This window comes from Salmo salar, chromosome ssa12, assembly GCF_905237065.1.
Source record: "Salmo salar chromosome ssa12, Ssal_v3.1, whole genome shotgun sequence".
NCBI classification, from domain to species: domain Eukaryota; kingdom Metazoa; phylum Chordata; class Actinopteri; order Salmoniformes; family Salmonidae; genus Salmo; species Salmo salar.
The window spans coordinates 56,064,749-56,090,142 of NC_059453.1; the positions used below are offsets into that span (position 1 = coordinate 56,064,749).

A 25,394-nucleotide genomic window follows, 5' to 3' on the forward strand; every position below is an offset into this window, starting at 1 on the left:
GAAACCATGCTGATCACAAAGATGATGGGGCATACTTTATTTGGGGGCATACTGATGGGGCATACTTTATTTGTACAGTCTGGATTTTCCATCAATAGATGCTCTACAGAAGGTCATACTATCAACAAACTATCTGTTGATAGGTAACTGCTTGCTAAGGTTACAGTTAGGGTTAGAATAAGGGTTAGGGTAAGGTTTAAGGTTAGTGCTAGGGTTACGTTTAGGGTTAGGATAAGGGTTAAGGTTAGGGATAGTAGATAGTTAGTTGAAATGTTACTGATAGTCTGTAGATAGTATGTAAAGCATTTACAGATTAACTATCCAATTTAAAGTGTTACCGAATGATGTCCCGATGATGCTCAGAGGCTGAGCAACACTGTTCTGAAGTCAATTTGAAGTCAAATTGACCTTGATTTTTGTGCTAGAGACAAATGGTATTATGTGCAGTAAAGGTCTATCCATGACGATCACAAGGATATAAGTATTTTGATGTTCAGAGGCCGAGTGTCACATATACTCCCTCTCTGGCCTCTAGGTAATCAGGCTGCTGATTATCCCGCACACCTGTCACCATCGTCTCGCGCACCTGCGCCTCATGACACTCACCTGGACTCCATCACCTCCTTGATTATCTTCCCTATGTCTGTCACTCCCCTTGGTTCTTTCCTCCGGTGTGATTGACTCTGTTTTCATGTCGGTGCGTTGTTTGTGTTTCGTGTTCATTGTTTCTTTTATTTATTAAAACACTCACTCCCTGAGCTTGCTTCCCGACTCTCAGTGCACTCGTTACACCCCGAGGGACAGTGATCTAAAATTTGGCAAAAAATGAGCAAAACATTTCCATAAATTTAATAAAATGTCATAATTTGAACGATATATGACTTTGGTACAGTAATCAAACATTTGGCTCTAAATTTGGAACAGTTGGGTCTATTAACTCAGGGGAAAAACATATATGAAAGAGAACATTCTCATCTACTGGAAAATACATTTTGGGAGGTTAAAATCATATATGTATTATCTTGATGTACTTACTGTACTTACTGTACTTAATTTACTCGGAACATAAATGGTGTCGGCTGAATTGAACATAAGGGAAGGGTTAAAATGGTTGCAAAGACAGGGAACCAATAAAAGCAAGTATTTTCTTAATTTAACTTGCCAAGTCAGTTAAGAACAAATTCTTATTTACAATGACAGCCTACCCCGGCCAAACCCTAACCCGGATGACGCTGGGCCAATTGTGCGATGCCCAATGGGACTCCCAATCACGGGCCAGTTGTGATACAGCCTGGAATTGAACCAGGGTCTGTAGTGATGCCTCTGGCACTGAGATGCAGTGCCTTGGACTGCTGTGCCACTCGGGAGCCCCCCGATTAGTTTAACGAATGTTGGCTACTATATCTAATGTATTGATTGAGTTTGTCATTTGAACACCAAGATCAATTTATTCACATTAACTTCAATTATGTGTTTTATTTTGTGCTTTCTTTTTTTAACTAGGCAAGTAAGTTTAGAACAAGTTCTTTTTTACAATGACAGCCTAGCAACAGTGGGTTAACTGCCTTGTTCAGGGGCAGAATGACAGATATTTTACCTTGTTAGCTCAGGGATTCAATCTAGCAACCTTTCAGTTACTGACCCAACGCTCTAACCACTAGGCTACCTGCCGCCCCAGGTGGCCATCATGATATGTTAAAGTTTAGTTCTCTCAGTAGGATTAATATTTCAGTCGACCCTCTGCTCCTGCTCTATATTCAGCTAGAAGGAGGACATGGAATGGACTTACGCTGTTGTCCAGAGGGATCATTGCATTGCGTCTGTCTAAATAGATCATATTTACTCATCATTTCTCCTCTAGGACCAAAGTGTGCCTGCTGCTCCCCCAGGCCTGTGGTCTACAGGGTGCTTTAAATGGAACTGTCAGAGTCGGTTAAGATCAGGGTTAATTTCAGTTAACTCCATTGAGTTAGAAAGATAGCCCATCCCCTATCTTTGCCATGATCCCTTCTGTGACAGCATGGGCAGCCCCGTTGAGGTTTTCGTGGTAAGTGTGTCCTCTCTATCCAACTCTATGGTCAGTTTATAGAGGCACGCTCTAGGGAGACACACTCCACAGTATGTTAGCGTTGCACTCACCATACTAACTGGTCTATTTGGTCTCTCCAGCTTGAATAATGTCCGTCCACTTTGATGCCCTGATGTTTATTTATGCAACAGTGTCCTTGAAATGAAATACCCCAAATATGTCTAGGACAAAATCGCTCAATCAGCTGTAAGCTCCCAGATGCCATCCATAGGACTGAAGGAATGTTGTCTACAGTTTAGGCAATAAGCAGTACATTTATTTGGAATCTATTGTAAGTTAAGTCTTATTTTTCTATTTTAGACACAAATGGCGAGACTTCCGTAGGAACATACTCTTTAGCATCTCATACTGTACATCTGATTGAAGACAGCACATTGTCCAATCATATCATACCACATAAACTACAATTGGGGCCACATATGTGCTCTGAAAAAGTGATCAGTGTCAGTGTTGTATAGAATTAGAGAACAAAAAAGGCCACATATGTGCTTTGAAAAACATACAGCTGCAACAGGGCATACAAATACTTGTATTTTATGTTCCACAGAACACTGTTTGTGTAATGATGTGCATGAAGTATCAAATACTGGATTAATTTCCCTATTTAAAGATTAATATCTGGCTACTTAAATTCCCATGAGCTGGAAACTGGGAAGCGAATGAAGGCTGGTGAAGGAATGGGAATCTAAAGGTGGATTAGTGTGAAGAGGAATTGTTAAATGAGCTCCAAGGGAATGGTATGGCTGTGGAACCCTCTAGGCATCATGAAGTGCCTGGGAGACAGTGCTAGTTAGTTACAGTAGTGTTAGAACACACATTGGCACAAACTCAGAAACCCTTGGGGCGAGCATGGAAAGCTGGAGAGATGGAGAACAACATAAAATAAAATGTCTCATATAAGTGTTTAGCAGATGTTATTGCGGGTGTAGCGAAATGCTTGTGTTTCTAGCTCTAACAGTGCAGTAATATCTAACAATTTCACAACAATACACACATCTAAAGTAAAGGAATGGAAATTAAGAATATATGAATATTTGGGCGAGCAATGTCGGCGCGGCATAGACTAAGATAAGGTAGAATAGGATAGAATACAGTGTATATATACTGCTCAAAAAAATAAAGGGAACACTAAAATAACACACCCTAGATCTGAATGAAAGAAATAATCTTATTAAATACTTTTTTCTTTACATAGTTGAATGTGCTCCTGGACAGTCTGTGGTGCAACATGGCGTTGGTGGATGGAGCGAGACATGATGTCCCAGATGTGCTCAATTGGATTCAGGTCTGGGGAACGGGCGGGCCAGTCCATAGCATCAATGCCTTCCTCTTGTAGGAACTGCTGACACACTCCAGCCACATGAGGTCTTGCATTGTTTGCATTAGGAGGAACCCAGGGCCAACCGCACCAGCATATGGTCTCACAAGGGGTCTGAGGATCTCATCTCAGTACCTAATGGCAGTCAGGCTACCTCTGGCGAGCACATGGAGGGCTGTGCGGCCCCCCAACGAAATGCCACCCCACACCATGAATGACCCACCACCAAAGCTGGTCATGCTGGAGGATGTTGCAGGCAGCAGAACGTTCTCCACGGCGTCTCCAGACTCTGTCACGTCTGTCACATGTGCTCAGTGTGAACCTGCTTCATCTGTGAAGAGCACAGGGCGCCAGTGGCGAATTTGCCAATCTTGGTGTTCTCTGGCAAATGCCAAACGTCCTGCACGGTGTTGGGCTGTAAACACAACCCCCACCTGTGGACGTCGGGCCCTCATACCACCCTCATGAAGTCTGTTTCTGACCGTTTGAGTAGACACATGCACATTTGTGGCCTATTTAACAGTCTGATGGCCTTGAGATAGAAGTTGTTTTTCAGTCTATCGGTCCCAGCTTTGATGTACCTGTACTGACCTCGCCTTCTGGATGATAGCAGGGTGAAAAGGTAGTGGCTCGGGTTGTTGTTGTCCTTGTTGATCTTTTTGACCTTTCTGTGACATCGGGTGCTGTAGGTATCCTGGAGGACAGGTAGTTTGCCCCCGGTGATGCATTGGGTAGACTGCACCACCCTCTGGAGAGCCCTGTGGTTGGGGGCGGTGCAGTTGCTACAACAGGCGGTGATACAGCCCAACAGGATGCTCTCAATTGTGCATCTGTAAAAGTTTGTGAGGGTTTTAGGTGCCAAGTCTGTGTGGGTGGAACATTTCTGTTTGTCAGTGATGTGTACACAGAGGAACTTGAAGCTTTCTACCTTCTCCACTGCAGTCCCGTCATTGTGGATAGGGGGGATGCTCCCTCTATTGTTTTCTTAAGTCCACGATCAGCTCCTTTGTTTTGTTGAACGTTGGGTGACAAGTTAATTTCCTGGCACCACACTCCCAGGGCTCTCACTTCCTCCCTGTAGACTGTCTCGTCATTGTTAGTAATCAGGCCTACTACTGTTGTGTCGTCTGCAAACTTGATGATTGAGTTGGAGGCGTGCGTGGCCACACAGTCATGGGTGAACAGGAAGTACAGGAGGGGACTGTGCACGCATCCTTGTGGGGCCCCAGTGTTGAGGATCACTGAATTGGAAGTGTTTCTTCCTACCTTCAACACCTGGTGTTGAATGCTGAGCTATAGTCAATGAACAGCATTCTTACATAGGTATTCCTCTTGTCCAGATGGGATAGGGCAGTGTGCAGTGCGATGGCGATGGCATCATCTGTGGATCTATTAAGGCGGTAAGCAAATTGAAGTGGGTGTAGGGTGTCAGGTAAGATAGAGGTGATATGATCCTTGACTAGTCTCTCAAAGCACTTCATGATGACAGAAGTGAGTTCTACACGGCGATAGTCATTTAGTTCCATTACCTTTGTTTTTTTGGGAAACAATGTTGGACATCTTGAAGCATGTGGGGACAGCAGACTGGGATAGGGAGAGATTGAATATGTAGGTAAACACTCCAGCCATCTGGTCTGCGCATGCTCTTTGGACACGGCTAGGGATGCTGTCTGGGCCGGCAGCTTTGCGGTGGTTAACATGCTTAAATATCTTACTCATGTCAGCCACGGAGAAGGAGAGCCCACAGTCCTTGGTAGCGGGAAGCATTGGAGGCACTGTGTTAACCTCAAAGCGGGCGAAGAAGGTGTTAAGCTTGTCCAGGAAGCAAGACATCAGTGTCCACGATGTGGCTGGTTTTCCCTTTGTATTCTGTTATTGTCTGTAGACCCTGCCACAGACGTCTTGTGTCTGAGACATTGAATTGTGACTCCACTTTGTCTCTATACTGACGTTTTGCCTGTTAGATTTCCTTACAGAGGGAATGACTACACTGTTTGTATTCGACCATATTCCCAGTCATCTTGCCATGGTTAAATGCGATGGTTCACGGTTTCAATTTTGAGTGAATGCTGCCATCTAATCACGGTTTCTGGTTAGCGTAGGTTTTAATAGACACAGTGGGTACAACGTCTCCTATACACGTCCTGATAAACTCAGTCACCGTGTCAGTGTATTCGTCTATATTATCCTCGGAAGCTTCCCTCTTGAAGCGAGGATTCTGATTGGTCAGACCAGCGTTGAATAGTCCTTAGCACGTCTATTTCCTGTTTTAGTTTCTGCCTACAGGAAGGGAGGAGCAAAATGCAGTCATGATCAGATTTGCCGAAGGAAGGGCGGGGGAGGGCCTTGTAGGCATCCCAGAAGTTGGAGTAGCAGTGGTCTAGTGTTTTAGCAGTGCGATTACTACAGTCAATGTGTTAATAGAACTTCGGCAGCGTTTTTCTCAAATTTACTTTGTTAAAAATCCCCAGCTACAATAAATGCGGCCTCAGGATATGTGGTTTCCAGTTTGCATAAAGTCCAGTGAAGTTCTTTGAGGGCCGTCGTGGTATCGGCTTGAGGGGGAATATACACGGTTGCGACTATAACCGAAGATAATTCTCTTGGGAGGTAATACGGTCAGCATTTGATTGTGAGTTATTCTAGGTCGAGTGAACAAAAGGACTTGAGTATGTTAACACAATCACACCAGAGTAGTTAATCATGAAACATACAACCCCACCCTTCTTCTTCCTGGAGAGATATTTTTTCCTGTCTGCTTGATGAACTGAGAACCCAACTGGCTGTATGGACTCACAGTATATCCCGAGAGAGCCATGTTTCCGTGAAACAGAGTATGTTACAATCCCTGTTGTCTCTTTGGAAGGAAATCTTCGCCCTGAGCTCGTCAACTTTATTATCCAGAGACTGAAAATTAGCGAGTAATGTACTTGGAAGCTGTGGGTAGTGTGCGCGCCTCCTGAGTCGGACTAGAAGACCACTCCGAGTACCTCTCCTCCACCGGCAGTGTTTTGGATTAGCGTCTGGAATCAGTTCAATTGCCCTGGGGGGTACGAACAAAGGATCTGATTCAGGAAAGTCGTATTCCTGGTCGTAATGCTGGTAATGTTGGTGAGTTACTGCTTCTCTGATATCCAATAGTACTTCCCGGCTGTATGTAATAACACTAAAACAAATCTGGGCTAATAATGTAAGAAATAACACATTAAAAAACAAAATACTGCAAAGTTTCCTAAGAGCTAGTCAATGATTACAATTTCTAATGCTCATTCAACATGATCTGCTTTCAGAGGGGTGAATCACACATAGTAATGTCCCTTGTTGCTCTCAGCAGAATACACTTTCACTAGCACCCACACTGTAGATCAATAGATCTTGTTGAAGTTATTTAGGGCATAATGAGCTTATGGTGTCAGAATATTGACTGTAGATTCCAATACACACGCACACACACACCTCAGTCTGTCTTTCTGGGGGCTTGAGTGTATCTGGCCCTGGACTAGACAGCTTTAAGCTGCTGGGCAAATGGCAAAACAAGCGTCTAAGGTTCTTATCTCAATGATGGTTTTGTTGTTGATATCATATAAGTAAACAGATATGGTTGTTATCCACTTATGGCTCTTGCTCCAGGTAATGTGGATAGCTGACATGGTAGACAGGGTTGGAGATATGTGAAATGGGCATTGGCTGGAGGCCTCCTCATCTCACCAATGCAAGTCAAATCCTAAGGTAGGCTCCTGATAGACAGCAGAAGCTGTTTTAAAGAAGCTCCTCTGAGGAATACTGATACAGTAGAAATAGTCATTTTTGGACTGAGGCTGCAAAGATAAAGAGATTGACATTTTTGGACAGCAGAAGATTTATTTATTCATGCTTCCCAAATTGCACCCTTTTCCCTATATAGTCCACTACTTTTGACCAGAGCCATCATATACGGAATAGGGTGTCATTTGGACGCAACTATAGCCACATTTGGACTGGGGCTGTGCAGTTGATATCACCCCCTGATAAATTATCTCTGAAAACAGAGCACATGTTGTGCTGCAGTGGTTTTGTTAATTTCCTTTAAAGCTATAATATGTAACTTTTTGGGCGATTCGATCACATTTACATTGAAATGCGAGTTATAGATCTGTCATTTGCTTTGAATACAAGTCTAAGAAGCGAAATAGCTGTTCTATGTGCTCTGTTTCTATGCTTCCCATTCTTAAGTTTGGTTTATGTGTCTTTTACTTTCAGTTTTGTACACCAGCTTTAAACAGCTGACAATACAATATTTTTGGTTACGGAAAATATTTCACAGCGATTTAGATACTACAATGATTCTCTACGCAAGAATTTTTCACATAAACTGAAGATTAGGCGAACTCTTAGAATATTAGCAACCAGGAAATGGCGGAGCGATTTGTGCATAGTGCAACTTTAATATATATATACTACCGTTCAAAGTTTGGGGTCACTTAGAAATGTCCTTGTTTTTGAAATAAAAGCTCATATTTTGTACATTAAAATAACATCAAATTGTATAACTGTATAAAATTGTATACACTGTATAATGGAGTGGTCAACCCTATTGAGCTGTTGTGGGAGCAGCTTGACCTTGACCTTATTGAGCTTATTTGTGGGAGGTGCTTCAGGAAGCATGGTGTGAAATCTCTTCAGATTACCTCAACAAATTGACAACTAGAATGCCAAATGTCTGCAAGGCTGTAATTGCTGCAAATGGAGAATTCTTTGACGAAAACAAAGTTTGAAAGTCACAATTATTATTTCAATTAAAAATCATTATTTATAACCTTGTCAATGTCTTGACTATATTTCCTATTCATTTTGCAACTCATTTCATGTATGTTTTCATGGAAAACAAGGACATTTTTAAGTGACCCCAAACTTTTGAACGGTAGTATACGCGTATATATACAGTTGAAGTCGATGTTTACATACACCTTAGCAAAATACATTTAAACTCAGTTTTTCACAATTCCTGACATTTAATCCGACAAAAAATTCCCTGTCTTAGGTCAGTTAGGATCACCACTTTATTTTAAGAATGTGAAATGTCAGAATAATAGTAGAGAGAATGATTTAGTTCAGCTTTTTTTTATTTCATCACATTCCCAGTGGGTCAGAAGTTTACATACTGTGGCAGACTAGGGGGTTTGGTCAAAACATTTACACAGATCAGACACGGACAGAGTAGGATTAGCTTGGTTTCAAGGGTGTTTATTTAAATAATAAATCAAAAAGAAAAGGATAGGATAGGTCTCCCCCATGAGACCCTCTCCAGGATACCGTCTTCTGGGCTCCGGGTCTTGCTGTATCCTGTCGGGATCAAAACTGCACTCCCTCCTGTTACCTCTGTAACCGTCCCCAACTATACGTGAGTCCTTTCTTCCCTCCACTCTCCCTGTGTGCTGCCCTTCTGCCAGCTTTATGGGCCTTGCATAGCTGGTGAGCAATCAGCCCTTGATTACTCACCAACTCCCAATCAGACCCAATTAGTCCTGGCCGGAGAACCCATCGAGACCTGGCACGTCCAGCAGATGGAGCCAGCCTCGTGATGTATACACCATCTGTCACCAGGCCTCGACGAGTCTCCCCCTGGTGGCTGACCTGCTGTATGCCACAATACACTCAATTAATATTTGGTAGCATTGCCTTTAAATTGTTTAACTTGGGTCAAACATTTCGGGTAGCCTTCCACAAGCTTCCCACAATAAGTTGGAGGGATTTTGGCCCATTCCTCCTGACAGAGCTGGTGTAACTGAGTTAGGTTTGTAGGCCTCCTTTCTCGCACATGCTTTTGCAGTTCTGCCCACAAATTGTCTATAGGATTGAGGTCAGGGCTTTGTGATGGCCACTCCAATACCTTCACTTTGTTGTCCTTAAGCCATTTTGCCGCAACTTTGGAGGTACGCTTGGGGTCATTGTCCATTTGGAAGACCCATTTGTGACCAAGCTTTAACTTCCAGACTGACTGACTCAAATGACTTCCTGACTGACTTAAATTATGTCAATTAGCCTATCAGAAGATTCTAAAGCCATGACATCATTTTCTGGAATGTTCCAAGCTGTTTAATGCACAGTCAACTTAGTGTATGTAAACTTCTGACCCACTGGAATTGTGATAAAGTGACTTACAAGTGAAGTAATCTGTCTGTAAACAATTGTTGGAAATATTACTTGTGTCATGCACAAAGTAGATGTCCTAACCAACTTGCCAAAACTATAGTTTGTTAACAAGAAATTTGTGGAGTGGTTATAAAAACGAGTTTTAATGACTCCAACCTAAGTGTATGTAAACTTCAGAATTCAACTGTATATATAAATGATGTGCCGGTTGAGATCACCTAACCCAAGGCGGGAACTGTGTATTGTCACCTCCAAGCATACACATGCTGCAGCCGTTGTCACTGTGAGAATAATTTACATGATAAATATGGTGATTATAGTCCATTTGAATTTTAGATGAGGATAAAGCTCTCCTAGGCCTTTTTCAACAGTAAGTGTAGGTGGTAAATGTCTGGAACTAGCTGACATAGTTTCGCCATCCCTCCCTCTCTCTCTCTCTCTCTCTCTCTGTATAGGTGGCCAAACTCCCCCCTCTGCCTCTTCCAGTTGTGGAAATGGCAAGATCATTCAATTATTATTAGATTAGAATTTTAGATTAGAAGGGAGATGATTGCATTATGTTAAATGTCTGAGACTAGCTGGCATGGTTTATCACTCTCCCTCTCTCCCTCCCTTCTTCCCACCCCAGGTGGCCAACCTCCTGCGCCTCTTCCAGATCCCTCAGATCAGCTACGCCTCCACCAGCGCCAAGCTCAGTGACAAGTCTCGCTATGACTACTTCGCCCGCACTGTGCCGCCAGACTTCTACCAGGCCAAGGCCATCGCTGAGATCCTGCGTTACTTCAACTGGACCTACGTGTCCACTGTGGCATCCGAGGGCGATTACGGTGAGACAGGCATCGATGCCTTCCAGCAGGAGGCCCGCGCCCGCCAGATCTGCATTGCCACCTCGGCCAAGGTCAGCCAGTTGTTGTTGTTTGTTTGTTGTTGTTTCCACTTTCACAGTGAAAATAATTCATCATTACAAAGGTTTCATACTGTAGCGACATTTACCCAACACCTACGGACCTTGTCAAGGGGTTCAGAAATCTTGGCGTAACGGTTAAGGTGTTGGTTTAAGAGTCTCTGGACCTGGGTTAGAATCCAAATCTGGGCTACCCACCAATATCGCTACAATACTATTGCATGGTATTACATTTTATTTGATCGCGGGTTGACGACAATGGGGTTTCTAAAGGCAATTTTACCACGTTAGCAGAGATCGCATTCACTGTAAACACTGCAGCTCAATTGGAAATTGGCTTTAAAAGCTGATTTGTCGACAACCCCCGATCAGATTAAATCCTGACATTGGTTGATTCCATTTAGAATAGTGTTGTATCTTTTGCTGCCTTGTTGTTATAGACTATGTCTTATTCTAGCACATGATGGTTCAAACTGGTGCATAATTAACAGGTGAGCCGCTCGATGAACCGGTACAGCTACGACCAGGTGATCCGCTCGCTGCAGCAGAAGTCCAATGCCAAGGTGGTCATTCTGTTCACACGCAGTGAGGATGCCAGGGAGCTGCTAGTGGCTGCCGCCCGCATGAACGTCACCTTCATCTGGGTGGCCAGCGACGGCTGGGGGGCGCAGGTAGGGCATTGGCTTCCGTTAAAAAATTGTTGATTCCCGATTTCCTGACAATCAAAATCGACTCCTTCACAATTAAGGAATAAATTCCTTTATAAGAATAGATTTCTGTCATTTTACCTTTGTTTACCATGAAATGTAATGTTTTGCGATTTTGATAAAGGGGGTATTTTCATTCCAATTACTGAGAAAATGTGAATGATTTGCAGGAGAGTGTTGTGCGGGGAAGTGAGACTGCAGCCGAGGGAGCCTTCACCATCGAGCTGGCCTCCTACCCCATCCGGGAGTTTGCCAACTACTTCACCAAGCTGAACCCTTACACTAACACACGGAACCCCTGGTTTAGAGAATTCTGGGAGCACCGCTTCGACTGTAGTCTCACGGAGCCTGGTTGTAGCGAACACAGTCTGCGGGACGGCAAGTTTGAGCAGGAGTCCAAGATCATGTTTGTAGTGAACGCAGTGTATGCTATGGCTCATGCCCTACATAATATGAGGCAGGCAGTTTGCCCACTCAATGCAACCAAGGTCTGTGATGCCATGAAGCCAGGCACCGGGAAGAGGTTCTATAGGGATTTCATCCTCAAGGCCAAGTTTGATGGTGAGTGAAGCTGTCTTATCAATAGAAATAGAACTCCCAGAAGGGGCAATCCCCATTTAAGGAAATGTTCCATGATGGGTGGACCAGAGGCCATATGCAGTGCATCCAATTCTGTAGGTAATGTAATAAAATGTGTATGGCCTTAACAGCCATATAAGGTCAGGTGACATGATTACGGGCTATATCACAATGTTAGCCTAAATGCACCCTTCAGTCACTGCACAGGTTTAGATATACAGTACCAGTTAAAGGTTTGGACACACCTACTCATCCAGGGTTTTTCTTTATTTTTACTATTTTCTACATTGTAGAATAATAATGAAGACATCAAAACAAAAAAAGAACATATATGAACACATATAGTAACTAAAAAAGTGTTAAACAAATCAAAATATATTTTATATTTGAGATTCTTCAAAGTAGCCAACCTTTGCTTTGATGACAACTTTGCACACTCTTGGCATTCTCTCAACCAGCTTCATGAGGTAGTCACCTGGAATGCATTTCAATTAACAGGTGTGCCTTGTTAAAAGTTAATTTGTGGAATTTATTTCCTTCTTAATGCATTTGAGCCAATCAGTTGTGTTGTGACAAGGTAGGATTGGTATACAGAAGGTAGGCCTATTTGATAAAAGACCAAGTCCATAATATGGCAAGAACAGCTCAAATAAGTAAAGAGAAATGACAGTCCATCATTACTTTAAGACATGAAGGTCAGTCAATACGGAAAATCTCAAGAACTTTTCAAGTTTCTTCAAGTGCAGTTGCAAAAACCATCAAGCGCTATAATGAAATTGGCTCTCATGAGGACTCCCACAAGAAATGAAGACCCAGAGTTACCTCTGCTGCAGAGGACAAGTTCACCTCAGATTGCGACCCAAATAAATGCTTCAGAGTTCAAGTAATAGACACATCTCAACATCAACTGTTTAGAGGAGATGGTGCAAATCAGGCCTTCATGGTCGAATTGCTGCAAAGAAACCGCTACAAAAGGACACCAATAAGAGACTAGCTTGGGCCAAGGAACACGAGCAATGGACATTAGACCGGTGGAAATCTGTCCTTTGGTCTGATGAGTCCAAATGTGAGATTTTTGGTTCCAACCGGAGTGTCTTTTTGAGAGGCAGAGTAGGTGAACGGATGATCTCCGCAAGTGTGGTTCCCACCGTGAAGCATGGAGGAGGTGGAGGTGTGATGGTGTGGGGTTTCTTTGCAGGTGACAATGTCTGTGATTTATTTAGAATTCAAGGCACACTTAACCAGCAGGGCTACCACAGCATTCTGCAGCGATACGTCATCCCATCTGATTTGCACTTAGTAGGACTATCATTTGTTTTTCAACAGTACAATGACCCAACACACCTCTGAGCTGTATAAGAGCTTTGTGACCAAGAAGGAGAGTGATGGAGTGCTGTATCAGATGACCTGGCTTCCACAATCCCCTGACCTCAACCCAATTGAGATGGTTTGGGATGAGTTGGACCGCAGAGGGAAGGAAAAGCAGCTCAGCATACGTGGAAACTCTTTCAAGACTGTTGAAAAAGCATTCCAGGTGAAGCTGATTGAGAGAATGCCAAGACTGTGCAAAGCTGTCATCAAGGCAAAGGGTGGCTACTTTGAAGAACCTAAAATATATTTTTTGGTTACCACATGATTCCATATGTGTTATTTCATAGTTTCGATGTATTCACTATTATTCTACAATGTAGAAAATAGTAAAAATAAAGAAAAACCCTTGAATGAGTAGGCATGTCCAAACGTTTGGCTTGTACTGTAATTTATAGTTAAACTGTATATGTACACCACTTGAACAAATGTATGTGGACACTTGCTCATCAAACATCGCATTCCAAAATCATGGTCATTAATATGGAGTTGCCCCCCCCCCCCCCCTTTGCTGCTATAACAGCCTCCACTCTTCTGGGAAGGCATTCCACTAGATGTTGAAACATTGCTGCGGGGACTTGCTTCCATTCAGCCACAAGAGCATTAATGAGGTCGGGTACTGATGTTGGGCGATTAGGCCTGCCTCGCAGTTGGCGTTTCAATTCATCCCAAGGTGTTAGATGGGATTGAGGTCAGGGCTCTGTGTAGGGCAGTCAAGTTCTTCAACACCGATCTCGACAAACCATTTCTGTAGGGACCTTGCTTTGTACACAGGGGCATTGTCATGCTGAAACCGGAAAGGGCCTTCCCCAAACTGTTGCCACAAAGTTGGAAGCACAGAATCGTCTAGAATATCATTGTATGCTGTAGTGTTAAGATTTCCCTCAACTGAAACTAAGGGGCCTAGCCCGAACCATGAAAAACAGCCCCAGACCATTATTTATCCTCCACCAAACTTTACAATTGGCACTATGCATTCGGGCAGGTAGCGTTCTCCTGGCATCCGCCAAACCCAGATTCGTCCATCGGACTGCTAGATGGTGAAGTGTGATTCATCACTCCAGAGTCCAATGGTGGCTAGCTTTACCCCACTCCAACCGATGCTTGGCATTGCACATGGTGATCTTAGGCTTGTGTGCTGCTGCTTGGCCATGGAAACCCATTTCATGAAGCTCCCAACGAACAGTTATTGTGCTGACGTTGCTTCCAGAGGCAGTGTGGAACTCGGTAGTGAGTGTTGCTACGCGCTTCTGCACTCGGCGGTCCCGTTCTGTGAGCTTGTGTGGCTTACCACTTTGCGGCTGAGCCATTGTTGCTCCTAGATATTTCCACTTCACAATAACAGAGCTTACAGTTGACCGGGGCAGCTCTAGCAGGGCTGGAATTTGATGAACTGACTTGTTGGAAAGGTGGCATCCTATGACGGTGCCACGTTGATAGTCACTGAGCTCTTCAATAAGGCCATTCTACTACCAATGTTTATGTATGGAGATTGCATGGGTGTGTGCTTGATTTTATACAGCTGTCAGCAACAGGTTTGTCTGAAATAGCCGAATCCAGTAATTTAAAGGAGTGCCCACATACATTTGTATATATGGTGCACCACTCATGTCATCAGAAGTAATACATTTCATCTATTCTTACATTTCTTATTTTCAATGTAATAACACAGCATGTAAGAACAGACCGGAAGCAGCTCAGAATCACATAGTAATCCTGTTATTACCTGAGCTAGTCCTAGAATGATGTCTAATTATAGTGTTTTATATAATCATCAATATTGGTACATTGGGGCAATTTGAAACAAATGCAGATCTGAATTGACCGTGAGATTGGTTTCGCAGTTTATATTGTGTCCCTGTTGAAAAGGGTTTGGTGATGATTTAATTTGCAGTGGGATCAGTAACAAATAGGGACTGAGTAAGATGCTTAGAGTAAGCAAACAGTGTGCACTATTTTGAGAAGATGCCTCATGAATAGATGTTGCATTAAAGAAATGAATTAAAAAGCAAATGGATAAGATAAAGGAAACATTGACATAACATCTCATTTGTGATTTTTTGGTGAGAAAACTAAATTACTAGAGACTCATATTAAAACTCAATATCTAACTAAAATGGAGAGTTGTTCTTTCTTCTGAAATGCCATCATTGGTATACACTATTTCTGTTTCCCCTCAGCTCCCTTCAGACCCGCCGACACGGAGAACATTGTGCGCTTTGACGCCTACGGGGACAGTCTGGGCCGCTACAACATCTTCCACTACCACAAACAGGACGATAAATACGTGTATAGGAAGGTATGTAGCTCTTCATCCAGGACTGCTGAACCCCGGCTGACCCTGTGTGTGTGGGGATGGGAAAAAGGAAGAAGAATAAAGAATCTCTCCTTTCCTCTTCAGGTGGGTTACTGGGCCCAGGGCCTGATCCTGAACACCAGCCAGGTGCCATGGAGGGGCCCAGCCGGAGAGCCCCCCACCTCCCAGTGCAGTGACCCTTGCAGGAAGAACGAGGTGAAGAGCATGCAGCCTGGAGATGTGTGCTGCTGGATCTGCATCCCCTGCCAGGTAATACATCCACAAGCAAGGAGAGATGAGTGTGAGAGATGACTTAATTTTTTCATTGTGTAGTTTATCTTCCGATAGTCAGCAGCTCACTTTGAGGGTGTGTTCCGCCCGGTGCCTTTAATTTCTGCCGGTTGAATATGCACTACCTTTTTGGGGGGGTTAGGATGAAGGTTAAGGTTAGGGCTAGGGTAAATGGATAGTAAGTTGAAATATTGTTGATAGTTAAACATCTACAGAACATCTACAAACTATCTATTTCCCCTGCCAGCCCTACCAGTACCTGCTGGATGAGTTCACCTGTGCAGACTGCAGCTTCGGACAGTGGCCCCAGGCCAACCTGACAGGCTGCTTCGACCTCCCAGAGGAGTACATCCGCTGGGAGGTACTGTCACTGTTTTACCTTATTTTTCTCCTCTTTTTAAAATATTTGTGTGTTTTGAGACATTTACATGTGAAATAACACTTTAAATAAACCTTCATTTGATTTAGGATGCCTGGGCCATTGGGCCAGTCACCATCTCCTGCCTGGGCATGTTGTGTACCCTTTCCGTGGTGGGCCTGTTCTTCAAGCACAATGACACCCCTGTGGTCAAAGCCAGCGGCCGGGAGCTGTCCTATATCCTCCTACTCGGAGTCCTAATGTGCTACAGCATGACCTTCATCTACATTGCCAAGCCCTCGATGGCCGTGTGTATCCTACGTCGACTAGGCTTGGGAACCTCCTTCGCTGTGTGCTACTCGGCACTGCTCACTAAGACCAACCGCATCGCGAGGATCTTCAGCGGGGTGAAGGACGGGGCCACACGGCCACGGTTCATCAGCCCAGCCTCCCAGGTGGCTATCTGCGGCGGACTTATCTCCTGTCAGCTCCTGGTGGCTGTGGTCTGGCTCCTGGTGGAGATGCCTGGCGTCAGGAAGGAGGTGGGCGTAACAGAGTTGGATTCCTAACATCACTCCCTAGCCTGAAATTTTTCCACACAAGCTATCAACTCATTAGCTTTTGTCAAGTGGGGGGTCATGTATGTTTGCAGAGCAGATGATCCCTGGTTCCAGCCCAGTGAGGGTCAGGGAAGAAAGCTATACTGTTAAGCAAGCACAGTGATATTATTGCCCATCACATGAGCATAGAAATATATAATAATATTCTATATTAATATACTGTATACACTACTCCATTTCCTAATATGGTTCTGTTCTATTTAATTATATGGAGGTGAGCCCCGAAAGGAGGGATATAGTCACCCTGAAGTGCAACAGCAAGGACTCCAGCATGCTGGCCGCTCTGGCCTACAACTGCGTCCTAATCGTCCTCTGCACAGTCTACGCCTTTAAGACCAGGAAGTGTCCAGAGAACTTTAACGAGGCCAAGTTCATTGGGTTCACCATGTACACCACCTGTATCATCTGGCTGGCCTTCCAACCCATCTTCTACGTCACAGCCAGCGACTACAGGGTGAGTGGTAAAAATATACAACAATTAGGGTTGTAAAATGCTGGTAACTTTACCAAAATGTCCAGATTTTCCAGAAGTCCTGGTTGGAGGTTTACAGATTTCCTGCTTATTCCCCTTCTGATTCTGGGAATATTCTAACCAGGACTCCTGGACAATCTGGGAATTTGGAGAAAGTTACAAGAATTTTGCAACCCCAACTCCAATATATTGTAATGAAATGACGAAGTAGAACGAGAAAATCGTACTTATCAACACTATGGCCATTACGATATTAATGACAAGGTGGGTATATTTTCAGTATTAAAGAAATCTATAAGTCCTTGAATGTGTCTTTAGTGTACCAATGGATCTAGGTGACATACATAAATTCCTTTTGATCATTACCTTCCTCGTATAGCCATTCTCCAAATGACGTTCCTTATCTAATCTAAAACTCCAGTATTGCCATTTATATACATTACATTATGATTTGAAAAGTATGTGTTTTTTTCTCCCTTCTAACATCAACAGTGAAATGTGCAGGAGATTCCCCCAGGGCATTTAGATAGGAAGACTCTTCCCACTGGGTAAAAACTGGTTGAATCAATGATGTTTCCACGTCATTTCAACCAAAAAATTCAATATGATAACGTTGAATCAAGGTGAAAAACTGATTGGATTTGAAAAAAGTCATCAACGTAAGGGAATTTCGTATTTTTAACCTAAATCCAATGACATGGCGGACTTTTTTGTTGATTTCACATTGAATTCACGTTAGTTGACAACTCAACCAAATGTAAATCAAAAGTAGATGTTAAACTGATGTCTGTGCCCAGTGGGTTGTTCCCAGCATTCCTCTACAATATTGCCACAGCTTCATTTCCAGTTCTCAGCTGAGATCAGTTCAAACAAGGGAATAGCTGGGCTTCTGAGGGCCTGATGCTAAGATTGTCTTAGTCATCTACAGACAGCCATCTGCTTAACTGATCGACTAATCAACTAATCAACTAATGAACACCCAGACCCAGTGACCCAGTGTGCCCCTTCTCAAAACCCAAATGACGAGCCCAATATGACACCACAATATAGCCTAACAGGATAGATGACTTACTGTATATATTATATCTATATAAAAATATAGCTTAAAGGTGCTTTCATCACCCTGTTTCAGACCTATGCAGTCTTTGTTGGCATGTAAGCAAGATAAAGAGAGACAATATGTATACAACTGACACAAAAGTTCAGTCCAGGGTGTATGATAACTGTGACCCAAGGCTGAATCTAGTCTAGTCTAATGCCTGTCCGTTTGGTGTTGGTGTGCCACTGGGCTCTGGGAGGAAAAAGGAGAGGGGGAGGAGGAGGGAGTCTCATATTGGCCTTGCATCAGAATCATGAGTTTCCCCAGGCTATCTCCTCATCTCTATGGTGTTCTATGTACTTGCAAAAAACACCTCTGAGTTGGAAGAGAAAAGTTTGAGAGAAGGGGTGAGAAAGCAGGCGAAAAAGGAGTGAGACTGGATGAACAGTATTATGAGTGTACATATTGAATATAGATGATGAGTGTTCATATTGGAGCTGTGGTAGACAGAATAATTAAGCTAGGAAAAGGTTTTGGCTATGCAACAGAACGCTTTGCTCTCTATTTGTGTGCCATTAATAATGACAGCAGTTGGGCTCAGCTTCCTGCATTTCAACATTGGAGATGTTCTCACATGAAAGACAAGCTGTGTTGCTCATTGAATTTCAATGAACCTGGGGTCTCATATGGACATGGACATTCAAAATTCCAGCCGGTGCTTCCAGCAACCGTGAAACGCCAGACTTTTTTCTCTCTCTTTCTCTCCTGCTTTCTAAGTCACCTTCTCTCTCTCTCTAAAGCTCAAGGATATTGATCTAGTCTTGTGCATGGTTCATTAAATGATCTTGTGTTAAAATATGCATTGAATAGCTCCTAGGTAACTAAATGCCTAATTTATCTTTACATACATGCATATATATTATCAAACCTGATGCTTGTTGAGGTCAGCGAAGGGCCATAGACAGCTCTTGGAAATTCACACTCAACTGTGACCTGGACAAAAGCAGTGTCACACTGTCATAGTGTTATTTCATCAGGGTGAAATGGAGTTCAAATTCAACAGAAACAAAGCTGAAAGCCTTCCGTCATACTATTAAGGATTGTGCATGCTGTTAATGTACTACATGTACTACATAGATGTGCTTTGATGCTCAGAGTCAGAACATAGTGTTGTGCGAACTGGTGATCTTTGCATGCGGAAACAGCAGTGGTACGAGGCAGCCTATTGGTTGGGGAGACTGAGTAATCACAGGTCAGGAGTCAGAGCAGAATAACGATTGGCTCATGATGACAAACCAGGGCACAGATTCACAGAATCTTTTTAAGAAGACATTTCTTCTTAACTGCCATGTTTTCCTTAACCATAGACTTAAGAAGAAAGTTAGGCAAAGTTGCTATTCCTTTAAACCTCTCTGGGGTAGGTGGGACGTGACCGTCCCACCTGCGGGACACACTATTCAACAGCCAGTGAAATAGCAAGGCGCCAAATTCAAAACGACAAAAATCTCATAATTCAAATTTCTCAAACATACAACTATTATATCCCATTTTAAAGATAAGATTCTCATTAATCCAACCACATTGTCCGATTTCAAAAAGGCTTTACTGCGAAAGCATAATATTAGATTATGTTAGCACATCACCTTGGCAAGAAAAACCACACAGCCATTTTCCAAGCAAGGAGAGGCGTCACAAAAACCAGAAATACAGCTAAAATTAATCACTAACCTTTGATGATCTTCATCAGATGGCACTCATAGGACTTCATGTTACACAATACATGTATGTTTTGCTCGATCAAGTTCATATTTGTATCCAAAAAACCCCATTTTACATTGGCGCGTGATGTTCAGAAAATGTATTGCCTCCAAAATATCCAGTGAATGAGCACATCAATTTACAAAAATACTCATCATAAATGTTGATAAACTTTACAACAGTTATTGAAAGAATTATAGATACACTTCTCCTTATTGCAACCGCTTTGTCAGATTTCAAAATAGCTTTACGGGGGAAGCACATTTTTCAATATTCTGAGTACAGAGCTCAGCCATCAATGCAAGCTATACAGTTACCCGCCAAGTTCTGGAGTAAAAAAAAGTCAGAAATAGTATTATAAATCTTCACATACCTTTGCTGATCTTCGTCGGAATGCACTCCCAGGACTCCCACAAGAAATGTTTGTTTTGTTCGCTAAACTCCATATTTATGTCCAAATACCTCCATTTTGTTCTCGCGTTCAGTCAAGTTATCCAAATGCGCCATGCTCGCGCATTTTCTTGAGACGAAAAGCTAAAAAGTTATACTACAGTTTGTAGAAACATGTCAAACGATGTATAGCATCAATCTTCAGGATGTTTTTATCATACATCTTCGATAATATTCCAACTGGACAAATCCTTTGTCTTCAGAAAGGAAAAAGAAAGCACCTCGCGCTGACAGCCACGCGCATGAATGATCTAATGGCACTCTGGTTGAAATGACTGTCATTCCCTTCCAGGTCACAGTAGAAGCCTGTAACAACGTTCGAAAGACTGTTGACATCCAGTGGAAGCCTTAGGAACTGCAAAATGACCCCTAAGTCACTGTAGTTTGAATAGGGAATCAATTAAAAAAACTACAAGCCTCAGATTTTCAACTTCCTGGTTGGATTTTTCTCAGGGTTTTGCCTGCCATATGAGTTCTGTTATACTCACAGACATCATTCAAACAGTTTTAGAAACTTCTGAGTGTTTTCTATCCAAATCTACTAATAATATGCATATCCTACCTTCTGAGTCTGAGTAGCAGGCAGTTTTATTTGGGCACGCCTTTCATCCGGACGTCAAAATACTGCCCCCTACCCTAGAGAAGTTAAAAAGGTTCTTGGAAATGTGCTTGCACTATTTCTTAGGTTTCTCCTTAGGCAAAAAGTGAAGAAGAAATTAGATTCTTGAAAATAAAGTCATCTTAATTCCAAGATAGCTAAACCGTTGTCTTAAACTCAAGGCAGTGAGAGAACAAGCTCATGAAAGCAATTGAACGTTTAATTCACTCACAAACTTAATCTGAAAATTTCAGTATTGATTATTTTAAACCCAAGAATGTATTTTAGAACAGTAATCTCAGTAAGAAATATACTAACATTATTGCCATTGCTAGCTGGATAGGTAGCTAAAACAGTTGCCTAGCAACAAATATCTTAAGATTAAGAAGATTTGTAAGAAGATATTGGAGAAGTTCGTAAGAAATTAATTAAATGAGGAATTTCACTTAAAAACAATCATATGAACTTCTTATTTTTGCGTAAGAAGTGTTTTGTGAATCTGGGCCCAGACTCTGCCAGGACAGCCAGCAGTGCCAGTCATTAGTGGGCACAGTTGAATGAGATTTCCATCAGTTTGGTCCACCAGAGATGCTGAGAACAGCTCAACTGGTTGGCAGAAATGGCAGATAGCAAAAGACCACTACAGTCACTTGCCTTGTAATAGAGCTGAATGTCTGTCAGGAAACATCTAAAAGACCCCAGCCCTATCAGTCTATTCAGTGAATCCTGATGATTCAACCTGTCTCCTCTCCCGGTCTATCTCCCTATACAGGTTCAGACCACCACCATGTGTATCTCTGTCAGTCTGAGTGGCTCTGTGGTACTAGGCTGTCTCTTCGCTCCTAAGGTCCACATCATCCTATTCCAGCCCCAGAAGAATGTGACCAGTTTAAGGGTGCCTGCCAACCGCTTCGGGGCTACGGTCACCTCAACAACATCCTCCATCCCCAGCTCCTTGAAAGGTAGCATCTCTATCACTGGCAAATATGAACATTTCAGTCATTGTTGGTGAACATGACATACATCTCATAACAGAAATGTTGCTGGCCAAAGCACACAAGTTTTGGTTATGGGTTCCAAGAATAGTGAGCCATCAACTGAAACATACATAGGTCTACTGATATTAACTTTAATCAATGTGAAAAACAAGCAAGTTATTTTTATTTGCTTTAAAAAAAAAAGTATTTTACATTTTTACTCTCTATTTTGTATTATTATTGTTGCATCAGCCTCTCTCTGCCTGTGTGCCAACAGCGGTAACAACGGTGTGTAACGGTCGTGAAGTGGTGGACTCCACTACGTCCTCTTTGTGAAGAAGGTCGAGCTGCTTGTATCATTCCTCCGTTCTCCAAACACAAGCTACAGTGCCATCTGAAATCATCCCCTCTCATCCAACAAGGCTGCTGATGACATAACGCTCATGTCATATCTCAAGTCCCATTTACAGTAGAGACAAGTAGAGGCTCTCTCTATTCAGACAGAGGACTGTGAAAGCTAAATTATGTTACTATACATACCAGTATTACGTAATGTATGAGTGTAAATCCTTTTAGTATAGATTTAACAACATTGCATTGATTTTACTTGGTTTCAGGATAGACTTGTCGTTGAATGCACTGCTGTATGAAGGGTTGCAAAGGGAGGGTATATTACTGAAAACTTTCTAAGTTTACCAGTAAACTACCAGAATTCTGGTCATTTTCAGGATTCTTTTGGAATTTTATAAAATGACATCGAGTGACCTTTTTAGTACTTCAGATTATCACAGGTGTCTGTAATTATGAAATAATTCAATAAGTTGATTTTAAAATAAAAAATAAAGACAAAGCAGTAAAACATTATCCTAAATATAAACCAACAACTAAGTGAACACCATTGGTGTTTAATATGATGGTTTCAGCATGAAATATCCTATATATATATATATATATATATATATATATGTTTTACACACTTATTTTACTATTTCAATGTCTATGTTGTAAATGTTTTGGAATCAAACTGGTGGCAGTTGTGAAATAAGTCAATAGTTTGAAGAACAATTGTTGATTAGATGCTTTTTTCATTAATTAGGCTATATTTTCCTGAACTTTATGGTCTATCTACTAGAAACTCATGGACAATATGCATACAGATATAAAAAATGAATACTATATATGAATATATAATTTAAAAGTTATTCAAGTATAAATTAACAAAGATCAGTTTTCCATCCCAAATTTTTGTGTGTAAAGTACATGTAGGAAAGAAATTGCACTACAGTCCTGATGGAAACGGCTGATTTGTTAACTTTCCAAATGTCAACAAAACTCACTAGACGAGGTGGAATCTTTATGTGTGTGTAAAATTTATTATGCGAGGAATTGTAATGGAAACTCCTTTATGCACAAATATTGTAAACTTGGAGTCACGCGATGATATGTTGTTGGTCCTCCCACTACGACTCAGGAAAGCATGCACAAGGTGGTGAAAGTGGACAGTCATGAGCTTGATGCTACTTTCCAATAAATATCGAGGGACTTATTCTGGTGACACGATGATCAATGCTTGGCTGCTGTTTGGCAAATAAAAATAATCTCACTCTTGTACATAATAACCTCATCATGTAGGCTATACCTGCATTGTACCTGCCAGCTGTTGGCTAGAGCATGTGCCAAGACCAGAGTGGACACATTCGCTATATAACGCAAAATATATGGTGACAAAAACATCAGAAGAGTTGAAAATAAGATGGAAAACCATTTAACATGGGAATAGAAATTCAACCACAAAAGTAATTATGTGCACTACGTCATCGCGCACATCCATTTTCCCACAAGTCAATTTGATGGAAATATGACCATATTGTATATGCATATTGTTTTTATAGAGATTTTAGAATATTTGCATAAAATTCTGTCGCAATTGGATGGAATCCTAGCTATAGATTGAAATAGATTGTTAGTTACCAAAATTCCAGTAGCTTTGGTAAATTACCGGTAGCTTTGCAACCCTAGCTCTATGCCTTACTGTCAGTACAGAGAATCCGTGTTGTGAATAAGGTGGTTCATGGTGTCACAAATATGTGAATACAATATCCAAACGTTTTACTTCTCTTCAACTACTAGAGTTAGTATTATTAACACAAAACACTTATTGAATTCATTTTCCCCCTGCTTCTTAAACTACACTGAACAAAAAATATAAACGCAACATGTAAAGTGTTGGTCCCATGTTTAATGAGCTGAAATAAAAGATCCCAGAAATTGTCCATAAGCACAAAAAGCTTATTTCATTTAAATTTGGTGCACAAATTTGTTAACGTCCCTGTTGGTGAGCTTTTCTCCTATGCTAAGCTAATCCATCCATCTGACAGGTGTGGCAAATCAAGCTGATTCAACAGCATGATCATTGCACAGGTGCACCTTATGCTGGGACAATAAAAGACCACTAAAATGTGCAGTTTTGTCACACAACACAATGCCACAGATGTTTAAAGTTGAGGGAGCGTGCAACTGGCATAAGACTGCAGGAATGTCCACCATAGCTGTTGCCAGATAATGTAATGTCTCTACCATAAACCACTTACAACATAATTTTAGAGAATTTGGCAGTATGTCCAACCGCAGACCACGTATATGGCTTCGTGTGGATGAGCATAAACTATAACAATGAACACAATTGCATTTTATCGATGGCAATTTGAACAGACAAAAATACAGTGACAAGATCCTGAGGACAATTGCGAGGCCCATATTTTAAGCTATCTGTGATCAACAGATGCAGATCTGTATTCCCAGTCATGTGAAATCCATAGATTAGAACCTAATTTATTTATTTCAATTGACTGATTTCCTCATATGAACTGTAACTCAGTAAAATCTTTGACATTGTGGCATTTATATTTTTGTTCAGTATACCATTTGAATGACATGAGATTAACCATTGTGAAAGTGATGATTAAAAACTAGGTTACTATCAGCATGAAGGACAATGTTTTAACGTAGACTTTGGTGAACCAGTTTGTGCTTTCTTGTAATTTATGTAAATAAAGTGTTATTTTTTATTATTAAAACAAATTGTCAGTGTGTATTTTGTTCACAAAACTCCAGAGACACCAGCAATGAACTGTAAAGAGCCACTACCTCACCTTAACCTCAGAAATATAATCTCCTTAAATGTTGCAGGTGTATCAGCATTCTGGATCGACCAACAATACTGAGCAAAACACTGATTATTACCCAGCATAGAGTCTGTATATTCCAATGGCTAAAATATGCACAGAGGTACTCTAACCAGAAACATTAAGTCCCCTATTTAGGGGACTTTGAGCGGTTCTGGACCGGTTCTGACTGACATTGGTGTACAAAGCGCTCCGTGAACATCGCAGTATCCAGTACCTTATAGTGCCAGAAAACACCATCTGTCTGCATTGC

At 41.9% G+C, this 25,394-nt stretch overlaps 1 protein-coding gene across 2 annotated transcripts in view; it reads left to right on the forward strand.

Moving 5' to 3' along the window:
- LOC106565327 (metabotropic glutamate receptor 2) overlaps positions 1–25,006 on the forward strand; it is a 73,854-nt gene extending 48,848 nt beyond the window's left edge. For both annotated transcript variants that reach the window (XM_045691517.1, XM_014132301.2), the window contains 10 exons: positions 10,168–10,437; positions 10,935–11,114; positions 11,321–11,711; positions 15,278–15,396; positions 15,499–15,663; positions 15,932–16,045; positions 16,153–16,584; positions 16,877–17,116; positions 21,752–21,941; positions 22,234–25,006. In XM_045691517.1, the coding sequence (XP_045547473.1) occupies positions 10,168–10,437; positions 10,935–11,114; positions 11,321–11,711; positions 15,278–15,396; positions 15,499–15,663; positions 15,932–16,045; positions 16,153–16,584; positions 16,877–17,116; positions 21,752–21,941; positions 22,234–22,292 (2,160 nt within the window). In that variant the 3' untranslated portion in view covers positions 22,293–25,006. The remainder of the gene's footprint in view (positions 1–10,167; positions 10,438–10,934; positions 11,115–11,320; positions 11,712–15,277; positions 15,397–15,498; positions 15,664–15,931; positions 16,046–16,152; positions 16,585–16,876; positions 17,117–21,751; positions 21,942–22,233) is intronic.
- The last annotated feature ends 388 nt before the right edge of the window (positions 25,007–25,394 follow it).